The sequence below is a fragment of the Colias philodice genome, chromosome 12 (assembly GCF_061535455.1).
Source record: "Colias philodice isolate Cphi_HAF_F1 chromosome 12, ilColPhil1 Martin Lab GWU primary, whole genome shotgun sequence".
NCBI classification, from domain to species: domain Eukaryota; kingdom Metazoa; phylum Arthropoda; class Insecta; order Lepidoptera; family Pieridae; genus Colias; species Colias philodice.
In genome coordinates, this window is record NC_143097.1 from 7,146,536 (window position 1) to 7,158,816 (window position 12,281).

General features: G+C 37.4%; 1 protein-coding gene across 8 annotated transcripts in view; it reads right to left on the minus strand.

Annotated features, from left to right (window-relative positions):
- Positions 1–12,281, minus strand: part of Spn (protein phosphatase 1 regulatory subunit spinophilin) — a 53,588-nt gene that overhangs the window by 16,759 nt on the left and 24,548 nt on the right. For 5 of the 8 annotated variants that reach the window (XM_089701671.1, XM_089701674.1, XM_089701673.1 and 2 more), the window contains exons 3-14: positions 10,480–12,004; positions 7,211–7,434; positions 6,452–6,648; positions 5,768–5,788; positions 5,114–5,239; positions 4,289–4,496; positions 3,933–4,021; positions 3,513–3,691; positions 2,809–2,945; positions 2,431–2,582; positions 1,482–1,608; positions 966–1,121 (exon numbers count right to left, since the gene is read on the minus strand). In XM_089701671.1, the coding sequence (XP_089557797.1) occupies positions 966–1,121; positions 1,482–1,608; positions 2,431–2,582; positions 2,809–2,945; positions 3,513–3,691; positions 3,933–4,021; positions 4,289–4,496; positions 5,114–5,239; positions 5,768–5,788; positions 6,452–6,648; positions 7,211–7,434; positions 10,480–11,974 (3,111 nt within the window). In that variant the 5' untranslated portion in view covers positions 11,975–12,004. Of the gene's footprint in view, positions 1–965; positions 1,122–1,481; positions 1,609–2,430; positions 2,583–2,808; positions 2,946–3,512; positions 3,692–3,932; positions 4,022–4,288; positions 4,497–5,113; positions 5,240–5,767; positions 5,789–6,451; positions 6,649–7,210; positions 7,435–9,227; positions 9,541–10,479; positions 12,005–12,281 lie in introns of those variants that run through there. The other 3 variants (XM_089701669.1, XM_089701675.1, XM_089701672.1) reach the window with 3 other exon arrangements.

Here is a 12,281-nt window from a genome sequence, read left to right on the forward strand (position 1 = left end):
TTTCTGTAGTGTATTTAGAATCAGCATTGCACCCGTGCGAAGCCGGGGCGGGTCGCTAGTTTTAAATATTTTTTGTGAAACAGTGACGCAGTTAATCAGTCGGTAGTTCACGACGTAATGGCGGCCGACTAGCTTACTATGGTGAGAGTGTGTGCGTGTTCATTGTCTTTACACGATCGCTAGCTTACTACGGTAGCTTCACGTTGTTTGTTCGTAAAACGGCGTCCGTCTTTTTTTATACGTCCATGGTTATTGCATAAACTTGGAAATCTTATTAATATTAAATTTACATATTTAAGATGAGATATCGGTATCTTTTGAATGCAAACAAGGTTATAAATCGGTATTTTATAAAACATCGAGAAAATTTATATACAATGAAAATAACATTTTCAGAGTTGATAATTATAATAAGTAGCATTCGTTTTTACAAAGATGATAAGCTATTCCTTCTTTTAATATTATTAAATATTTTATTCCTATATGTAATAAATAATAATATATTGGAATCAGCATTATAGCAAAATTTAGCGCCCGGCAAACTTCTTGGCCAAAAAGTAGCGTGGTGGGAGAAGCTTGCGCATATAAAAATGTACTAAAATTTCCCACCACGCTACTTTTTGACCAAGAAGTTTGCCGGGCACTATACCATAATTCATAAATGTGTTTTTGAAGTGAAAACTTCTTTAGCGGCGTTGGGTATAAAATCTTAAACTCGCGTCAGGACACGTGGCCTGATCGAAAAAGCGTAAGACGAATGTATTTTTTTTTAGCCCTTATATGCCATGCGTAAGACGGATACCATTCCAAAATATCAAACATGCTGAACGTTAATAATCAAGTTTTCACTTCTGCCGGCATTTTCGGAGTGCAACCCGTCTTTTTTTTTAAATATAGTCATTCTAAAATCTCTTTGCATATTTTGATATTATTAAAAAAATTAAACATCAACATGTGGTCATCACCTTTTCATACTTGTCCGTAGCGCGGCGGGCCGCGTGCGTGGCGCGCGCTAACGAGTCTCTCAGCGCATCATCGGGCGGGGCTCGCTGCGCCCACCACTCGCGCATGCGCGTTGTTATCTCTGCGCCGCTACCACCACCCGCTTCCATGCCCACCAGCTATTGAATACATTTATCGTTAAGTAATATTGGAAAAAGGGGAACGAAGTTTTAAATATAAATATCTCCTTTCAGTTCAGTTAGGTTCGGTTAGGTTAGGTTCACTTATAGTTGATAACCTAGACGGTTAGAAATTTCTTTATTTTTTTATGCAATATCAAATAATTTAGAAAACAAGAATGTGTAAAATAGTCGAAATACAATCCTCCAGAGGAATAATAGAGTTTACTATGTTACGTTATGCATATAATTATTCTCAAAGTTGGTCCAGTAATTTTTAATTTATTAATCACAAATTACAAATAAAAAACACCTTATATTACCAAGAAAAATGCACTACGACGTCACTAAAACACTAACCTCATTGACTAGCGCCTTTAGCTGCAAGATGTCCGGATGTCGCACAGCCGCTGCAGCTGTCTCAGCGGCCGCCTGCTGCGAATCCTCTTCCTCCACTTGTTGTCGCCGCTGACGTTCTCGAGATGCCCTATAATTATTTATTTTTTATTAAGGGGCCGGCGGACGACAATTTTTCCATACAAACATAATACCAAAATCATTTTCAGTTTGAGCATATTTCCACTTTATTGTGCTGTTATTCGGAATAAGACAGTATTTATCTAGGTTCCCAAATGATTTTTATTGCAAAATACTTAAATACAACGAATTGTAAACAATTTGTATTTCTCACATTTTTAAAGTATAAATGATATGTTTTCTACTCATCAATTCTGTATTAAAACGGCAATATTCTTAATATAATGTAATTCGAAACATGGCTTATATTGTTAAGTTACACAATATGCAAAAAAAATTGGAAAAGCATCGAGTTTTCATTCATCATTTTTGGTATTACGGCACACATTCAAATTAATCACAAATTTTCATCGGTCGTCGTGCTGTCGCATCAAGCGTGGGGCCGGCGGGAATTGTGCAACAGAGATAACAATATTCGAGCGTATTTTGACTACGCTTCGAATTGCAGTTGCGAGTGGCCTCCGCCGGGTTCTTAATATCTTGTTATATGCTGAGCACACGTGAGCAGAAGTGAAACTTCTTTGCCAAGATTGACGGTATTACGCGACCTTGAAATTTAACTCTTAACGCGCATAACTAAAGAAGTTTCATTTCAATAATACGCTTGTGTTATCCTTTATACTTATTGAAAGGATTTTAAGATTATACTAATTCTTATTTGTCTCGTAAAAATAATTAATAATTATAAGTCCTGACAGTACACAATTTACAATTTCTGAGATCAAAAATAAAACATTGTTCAATATATTTTTTAGTGGTGCAATTTGTTTACCTTTCTTCTCTTTCTTTATCAGCGGCCAACGACTGTCGTATAAGATGCGCCACTTCGCTATTCTCAGGATCTTTCTCTCTACCGATGAGAAATTTAACCGGACCGGACGTGTTTCTTAGTACGGATGCCGCATAAGCTTGTGTAACACCGACCTATGAAAAAAAGTAATTTGTTCTTAAAATTATAAACGTTTTAATTATAACATACATTTTATTATAAGTTTTAGTAGTTACTATCAAGTTTCTACTGTATATATTTTAATCCAATATTAACGTAACCATGCTTTATTGTGCTGACTTGTAGTGTATAAATCGTATAAAATTAGTCTTTCAAAATTTATACTCAACCATTTTAAAAGAATTCTATGAATAAACTTACCAAACTCTTCCCATCGACCTCAATGATCTGATCGTTAACTTGTATACGTCCGTCCCGCGCGGCGGCTCCGCTCTCAGTGATCGTCTTCACAAATATGCCCAGTTTCTCTAAGCCCGCGTCGGCGCCAACACCCATACCTGTGACAGATTATCTTTTTAATAAAACTGGCCAAGTGCGAGTCGGACTCCATACTGCGTGTTCCGCACAAACCTGTTTTTTTTAATATTATTGTAACTTTAAATTTATACTTTACTCAATTTTTCTTTTATCTGTGCTAGAAGACGTTGCTTCGTAGGTTTTGATTCCTTGGCGAATGTGGACAATTTACAGCATAAACGGCTGTAGTGGCTTAGAAGTTTGATTTTTTCAAGGCTTCAAGAAACAATTGAACTGATTATTGGGTATAAACCCTATACTTTACAGTTGTATTCGAAGATCGCAACGTTGCAAATCCTATTACTATTATAAAGGCGAAAGTTTGTAAGTATGGATGTATGGATGTTTGTTACTCTTTCACGTAAAAACTACTGAACCGATTACAATGAAATTTAGCACACATATAGAGGGTAACTTGGATTAACACATAGTATAGGTTTTATCCCGGAAATCCCACTGGAACGGGAAATATGCGGGTTTTCCTTTGAAAACGCGGGCGAAGCCGCGGGCGGAAATCTAGTTACAGCAATAAAGTTATCAAAACACACCGATAATGGACAGTCCGAGCCCGTCAGCGCCCTTGACCAGGTCGACGGGGAACACGTGCATCTTCTCCACTCTCTTCTCCAGCTCGTACTCAGCGGACGCGGCCACCGGGTCCACGTCCTCGTTGCGGCGGTCGTACTCGCGCACAGAGTGGGTTGAGAACACGCGCATTGGATCCGTACTGGAAATATAAAGTAAGAAAATGCCTAAGTGAAATCGCATTCTAGTACAAATGTAGAGTTGATAAAGATTTTTTCTCAATTGTCTCTTTTTTTTCGAAATTATTAATATTATCATCGTGCAAAAAATGTGTTCGATTTGGAAAATGGTAAAAACTAATTCGTTCATGTATGCAAACTATCACAAAATGATTGAAAAAAAGCATATCAGTATGTTAAATTGGCAAATATTAAGTGACATACCTGAATTTAACTTTACTACTTTTCTTAACAAATACTGGTGGGTAATAATCGTCATCATCATCCTCTTCTATAGGAGGAAGACCGGCAACCTGCAATTTAACATTATTTCAATTAAAATTGACTCTATATACTCACTACACTTAAAGTGCACTTACCTCTTTAATAAGGGTTTAACATAACTGCTAACATTAATTTATCTAATCCATATGTTTTAATATTGGTGCTCATTACTTAAAAGCTCATTTTACTACAAATATTTTATTCCCATTCTACAACAACAAAAACAACAACAGACTGCACTATATGCCCTTTCTCACGAGCGACCATAACCATATAATATATTTACACCCACTCACTTCCGTATAAAAGTGTCCATCTTCAAAGTAATGTATGCCGTTCTCCTCCGCGAGTTCCCGTAACGCTCTCGGCGGGTAGGACTCGAACACGCCCTCCGGTTCGGGCGCGGGGGGGGGCTCGCGTGTGACGTCACGCGCTCGGTCCCCGCCCGCGCCCGTGTCCGCCTCCAGCGAGACGAACTCGTAGCTCTCGTCCACTGACTGCATGCTGGTGGGACAATGATAAATCTTAATACTATTATAAAGGCGAAAGTTTGTAAGTATGGATGTATGGATGTTTGTTACTCTTTCACGTAAAGACTACTGAACCGATTACAATGAATTTTAGCACACATATAGAGGGTAACTTGGATTAACACATAGGATAGGTTTTATCCCGGAAATCCCACGGGAACGGGAACTATGCGGGTTTATCTTTGAAAATGCGGGCGAAGCCGCGGGCGGAAAGCTAGTGATAAATAATTTTATATTATCGTCGGATAGGACATGACAATTGGTTTTATTGAATTGAAAACTTACAGATATGGTATATGTTAATATACGCGTATAAACTTTGTAACATTTTGACTATGATATCTGTGATCATATCTGTTATTTACGACCTTTAACAATAAAGCTCATAATATTTTAAACTAATGTATGAAAAAGTATAACACAAAAACAAAGTTTGAGATATGTTTATAAGTTCAGTAAGGAATATTATCAATGATTTTGCGTTTTACACGCTTGTGTCACATAAAATACAATCAAGGAAAAAAGCTATTATTACTAGGTATTTTACATTTCAAGCATACTATAAAATAGTTAATATGAATGCACAATCACCTCTCGTACGAGAGCACAGACTGGTAGCTGTCGTTGAGCGAGACGCCGTTGTCGTGCGGCAACGCGTGCGGCGACAGCATCGCCACTATCTCTTGCGCCTGCTCGTCCGACAGCAGAGCTTCTTGCCTATATCGTGATAAAATATTAAAGATATACTGAATATCAGTATTTGTTAAAATCATTCTATACGTATATACTATACAGTGTGCAAAATTTTAATCGTCCAATGCAGGAAAATCTGAAATTTTATGATTTACATAACATTATATTTCTATAGATGTCTTAAATGTACGAATTCTTATCACGTAAATCGAATAATAATAGATCTTCGATATATATTATACTTTCAAGCTTTCCCATACTGATCGATATGAACGTTTCACTCGGTATTTAAAATTCTTAGCTAATAAATTTTTTCTTATCTACTGACATTTTTTTAAATTTATCCATCACCCACGTAAATAATTTTCAAATCACGAATACCTGTTTAATTCGAAAATAATTACATTGTTGCGAAATCAAAAACACAAATCGCAAGACATACAAAGAAAATAATGTCCGCAATCAAAGCAACATTAGAATAAGTAGAAATTACACGTCTACAAAATGGCACATACATGAAAGTAACAGTTGACGAGAACTAACCAAGCTTACCTAAGTTTTTTCTCCAGAATACTGCAATGTGATCGGGCAAGAATGAAGCGTTGTGCAGGCAGCATGCAAATGATAAAAATACGACGTTTAATTCATGTATGAAGCTGGCAGTAGAACTTATGATTCGCAAATAGTATACTTACATGTATAATAGATTGTAAATAAAGAAATAGCGTGCAACAAAAATAATATTATTATAATATAATAACATTTCCTAGCTACATCAACACAAGAAAGTATTGAACGAGAAAGAAAGTAGCGTAAATAATAAGTCTCATAGAAACAGTGAAGCAACATTAAAAGACAATAGAATAAAAAGTATATTACATAACTATAAAGCAGTAAATCGCGGTGTATCATAATTGCAAAAAATCATTAACTCATGTATTAAACATATTATACCATTGAACATTATAAGGCTTAAGAGTCGGTCAGCCGTCGTGCGAAATTATTAGCAACACTTAGTTATTAATGTAAACAATAAATCGTACTGATTATCTCTTGCTGTAAACAAAGAAGGTTACAAAGAAAAACGAGTTAATCAGTGTTCAAAACTGTAACACATAAACATCATTCATATCGCCTTAACTGCGCAAAACCGGCATATTACGGCTGTAAAAGCATGATAAATATTAATTTAGTTTAATTCATTTATCTCATTTATGTTCGGTATGTGAGTCGCACCTGGAGCTCAAGAGTATCTCGGCCTCGTCCGGCGTCATGCTGTCCGGCTGCTTGGCGTCCGCGTCGTCGTAGCTGTCCGCCGCGTCGCCGCGCGCCTCCGCCGGGTTGTCCTCCGACACGCTCCATTGGCTGGTGGTCGATTTGTCGAGCACCTCTATGGAGCCTTGGCTCGCTTCGCTCACTACTACGCCCGAATCCTAGAAATAAAGGGTAGGGTGAGATACAAGCATAGTTTCGGGCATTCTATACAAAAGTTATTATGTGTCAGAAAAGTCACGAAACTAGGTAGACAGAGTTTAAGGGCTATACAATAGACATATGTATTTACAAATATTAGGACATTCTTTAACCCATAGCATATAGGTAAGGGATAATTAAAAAATCATGTTTTATTATAAGCAACTAAACGAAGCCCTTGCAGCTTAGTTGACCATGTATAGTTCTAATATGGGTAAAGTGGTTTATAATCCTAGCAAAGAAACTATTAATCGGCTTATGATGAACTTACTAAGCCTCATACACAATGCTCTTTAACATAATAATTAATATCCCTACATATTCAATAGCTAGGTACATTATTAAATTCAATATATACACATACATACTTAGATAAAGTATAATTAATTATTTAAGAGAGTACCTAACCCAAAAAGATCTCCGCCAATCTTCTTAATACACACATTCGTACGATCATAAGTTACTATATTTCTCACCACCCTATTCAATAACCACCCACACATACATTCCATTGCTACTGACCTGCTGTAAAACCGACAGCGTATCCGGGTCGGATCTCGCGCGTTCCGCATCGCGTATATCGCGGGTGAGAGGCGGCGGTGGTTCCCTGTACTCAGCGGGTCGCAGCCTGGCCACCACCTCTGGAGAGGGCTCGTTGAACCCGCCCTCGTCCGACACGCTGGGCGTGCGGGAGCGCGTCCGACCCGTGACCTCATCCGCCTCTGATGATTTGCGACCGCCGCCTACTGGAATATGCCAATTTTAGAACCTGTAACTTACATGCCACTAATGCTAGCAAAATAACAAGAAAGTAGGATAGCTAATATTCTATCAGCACTATTACATAATATAAATACAAACAAATCATGTTAACATGTGTTTCATTCATTATTCGACGATTCATTTAACGTAAAAAGCGATCGCTAAAAATTTGCTACAGTACCGACCGTCACTTCTCAGGGTTCATTTTAGAGGTCGTCACAATAACAAGATCACTTTTTTTTAATAAAATGAAGAAAGAGTATAATAGTGTTATAATAATATTTTTAAATGTAACGATGTTATTGCTAACACGCGATGTATTTAGGTTAAGAAGAAATTAGGTTAATACTTCTAATTTTGAAACTAGTTCGACCACAGGTACTCGCATTAGGTCATTAGCGTGCAAGTATCCGGTACAATAAACATACATCTCACAGAATGCTATTTCGATATTCCATTGATTCAACTATTTGGTCATGAAGATATTTTCACAAAAGAAAATTTTTGTTCCAATATTCATAAAAATTTTACCGTAAAAAAAATCTACATAGCAACGTCATATTAAAAACGCAACGGATACGTTAATGCCAATGAAACTAATAAAGTAACACAGTTTAATAAGCGATAGGTAAATAAAATGACAATCATTTAGTCGTTATTGGCTAATGTAGTACATTGAGCGGCTGGCGAGCTTCGTATTAATTAACACCAGTGTACGTTCAATGGGAGCTTTGTTTGCTATTAATTTTCTGCCATAGCTACACTAAGATTAGACTTATCGCTGAAAGAAACTACTACGCCAGCGCACCGCTATGAAAAACTTTATTGTTTCTCAGATAAGAAACGGTTGTACAAACTTGAAGCAATACGGCAACTGATGATCTAATGAAAACATTTTCTCATTTTTCTTTTGTATAAGTACATACTTGAGCTCAATAGCTACTTCTTTTCTTATTCATACCACGGCTTTGTGAATAAGTCATCGTTCTGAAATTTTATTAGGTCAAGTTTCCTAATAGGGTGCTGTCATAAAAAATATCTTTTTAACTCGTATTATATGTATCTTAAAACAAGCTCCCATCCTACACAATAGCTATATGGGGCCTAAAGCTATACTGATAGTGAATTCAATGATTTTGAAGAGAAACAATTAATAACTATAATATAATGAAATCATACCACTCGAGACGTGCGAAAGATAAGAACTTTTGTTAAACATTACATTTTTTTCTTATATTTATTTCAGTCCTTATGCTATTACTGATTCAGGCAGACTTATGATTAATGATTATAGCACATATGAACTAATAAATCAAGGTCATTACCAACACAATCATTAATTATTTATTTGTTATTTACTTATTTATTTTATAAATAAATAGATTTTTATACTGCATTAATAAACTGGAAAATACTAAGGGAAAATACATTATACTTATCAAAATACTTTACGAACGTAAGTTTTACCCGGAAAATGTCTAATCAGATCTGACCATTATTTTATATGACCCAGAATAAAGGCAACCTATTTTCCTGAAGCAAGCAACGCCGCAGGCCAATTTTATTTATCAACCATGAAAGTAAAATATGTATGTATGTATCTGAATACATTTAATGAATCAAATCTATTATGTTAATCAAAAGTCACGCACCGATTAAAGCGAAACATTTAAACATCTCACTTGCTTTCATTGAAGAAAGAGCATTCAATATCTATACATCCGTCTCTGATTATATTATGTATATACGTATGTTAAAGGGAACAAAGGTAACAAACCAATGCAACACCCGCAGAGGCGCATATCGCACGGCCGGTGCAGGCAGACCTGCTTCACTTCATCCCCACGCCATCGCGAATCCTGTGTGTCCGCACTACGCACACTCACCCGCACATTTAACTCGAAACGCCGTATTTTGTATAATTTCAATCAACTGCCCGATAATATTCTATATAATACTGCGCGCGCGGTTTGATTTTTGTATATCATTGTAACTCACTTGTAAAACATACACAATTTTCAGAACTGTCTCAGAAGCATTTTAGAGTCATTCAAGCATTTTTTTAAAATAACGTGTTTGGGTATCTGAGATCTCTAAAACATTTGTGTCAAACTGCTTGATACACCATTGAAACAAAATAAACATGAAACGATGTATATTTTGATGTAAGATAATTTTGTAACTTAATAACTACTTGTAATATGAGCATTCACTTTAAATACAATCTTTGGCAAAAAACTATCAAAAATGAAAGAAAATCACAAAAAACTACAAAGATGGAATCGAGTCCGTTTCCCGTAAATGTGTTGCGAAAATTTAGCCGCAGTTGTTTTTAGATATGTATCTCTAACGTTTTGTGAGATGAATGCACTTATTCACAGTTGAATTCAAAGTGTACTTCACAAACAGAACCGTATATTAACTTATAAAATGAGCTTCACGACACAAGCGAACAACTGAGATTATATTAAGTGTCCCAGTTAAATGCAAAGTAAATAGGTAGGGGCGTACAGGACGACGTCGGTCGAGTTACTGCGTCGTCGCGGCGGAGGCGGCGCCGGAGCATCTAAATCGGGATCGACTCGCAAGTCTCGCAACTCAAATACCTTGACTTCCTCAATATTACATTGAACCCGCTGAGCACGAGACCGCCAAACTAACGTCAATCCACACCCACTTATTCCAACCTCTGACGCTAATTTGCAAGTGTTTGATACACTTCTTCATATGATTTAAGATTTTTATCCGTTTATTTTCCAATTTCAATTTGTTTATTTAATGCGAGCGAAGTTTATACACTCAATATGAGAGAGATGAGTTTATTAATGTTAATAAAAAGGTGGCGGCGCCACTGATAAACCGATTAAAACATTTGAATGACGTTATTATCTATATAAGTAATTTTATTTTAATACATTTACGAGTACTTTACTAGCGTAGTTAAACAAAAAAATGTTATGATAGCTTATCGATAACGAGATAAATATATCTTTATTTTTAGGAAAACATCTAAAATAATAAATACTTACATTGTGATGGTGAAACTGGTGTTGGAGAGGTGGAACGCGGCAGACTGTGCACTGGAGATGCTAAAGGTGACGTTAGCGGTGACCGATGGACCTCATCAATGATGTTCACCGGTGACTCCGGTGTTGAGGATCGACGTTTATCCTTTTCCTCCCAATCCGCGCTATAATTGTTCCGTTCATACTTTTCCTCTTCAAATTCAGTCGGAGATCTTGGAACAACATCACACACATCCGGGCGCTGTGGCACAGAAGGTGCAGGTACGTTTTCCTCTAACACTTCTTGAGGAGACGGTATCGGAGACCTCGGTGGTCTATCATATAAGATTGGTTTAATGTCATTGTTATCGGCGTCTGTCTCCAAAGGAGGTGAAGACTCTTCAGTTAAGGAAGTGACAGGAGATATGCTGTCGGTATGTAAGCTTTTGTCTTCGGGTATTGGTGGTGGTGGAGACCTTGGCATTCGTACAGGTGGAGATGGTAAGATTTTGTGAAATTTGACAGGAGAAACACTTCCTTCACCCACTATAGTAGTTGACGTGGTAATTGTAGATACACGTTCCACAATTTTTGGCGAGTGTGAATACATATCAGTGCGAGGTAATGGTTTAATTTCTTTATCAAGCACATCTTGAACATCAGGCGATACAGAAGTCCTTGTTTCCGTTTTTTGAATCACTGTTGAATAAATTTCACCTTTAACGATAGGCGAAGTTTCAGACCTGACGGTGGGAGATATACCATTATTGGATCTAGGGGAAGGTAATACAGGTGCGATATTTTTTACAGGACTAGGTGATTTCGCAGCATGTACACTTCGATTGACTAAAGCAGAAGGCAGAGTTGAAGGACGTTCCAAGTGCGTGTCTCCAGCGCCCGGCGAGAGGGGTGGAGAGTACACACGAGATGGTACAACATATCTATCCGTAGCTTCTGGCGACTTTCTTTCCTGTGCTATATATTTATTTTCTACTTTTTGTTCATTTTCATTTCGAGGTCTGGATTTATTAAAATGAGACGTCCAATTCCTTTGCTTTTCAATGAGTTCCTTGTTAAATCGTCTATCAGGTTTTTCTGGTTTTGGAAGTACACTAGGTTTAACAGGCTTAGGAGGCGGTTGTGAAGCACCATTGGACAGCTTATCTCCATTAACTGCAGGAGGATATACTGCAGTCGGTGTAACACTACACCTAGGGGGACTTACAGAACCTGCGGAACTAGATCTCGACCGAGAAGGTACTCCGGGTGAAACACCACGCGTTCCAGCAAAACTCGCAGCTGCCGACGGGGACTTCTCAATACGAAAACCACGATTTTCTTCTCCTAATTTTTCAAACAACGCTCGGGCGTTGTTGAACCTAGCCAAATGACTTTCAGTTCTAACAACCGACACATCACTTCCACGCATATCTTCGTCGTCTCTTGACGGCATTCCTTGGAATATATTTGCTATTTTTGAAACTTTAGTGCCGTGTACACGTTTCTTGCAGTCCTCCATACTAGCCGGGTACGGCCGCTTCAATCGAATCTGGAAAAGAGATAATCCAGTGTGAACAAATTTTGTACTTTCTCATGACTTTCCTAATAATAAAATAAATAGGCCATTTCTTTCAATGTAAAACTGATATGAAAGATAAGCAAAAGAGCGCAGGTTGTTGGCGCTCGACGCAAACACTAGCGCGCGGTGCTATCACTCACGACCTGACTCTGCCGTGTGCCGTATAATTTAACTTGAGATAGCGATACCACTGATAAGGTCCTTACTCATATTAAACGATTGTGTACGGAGCTGGCATTGTGTTGTT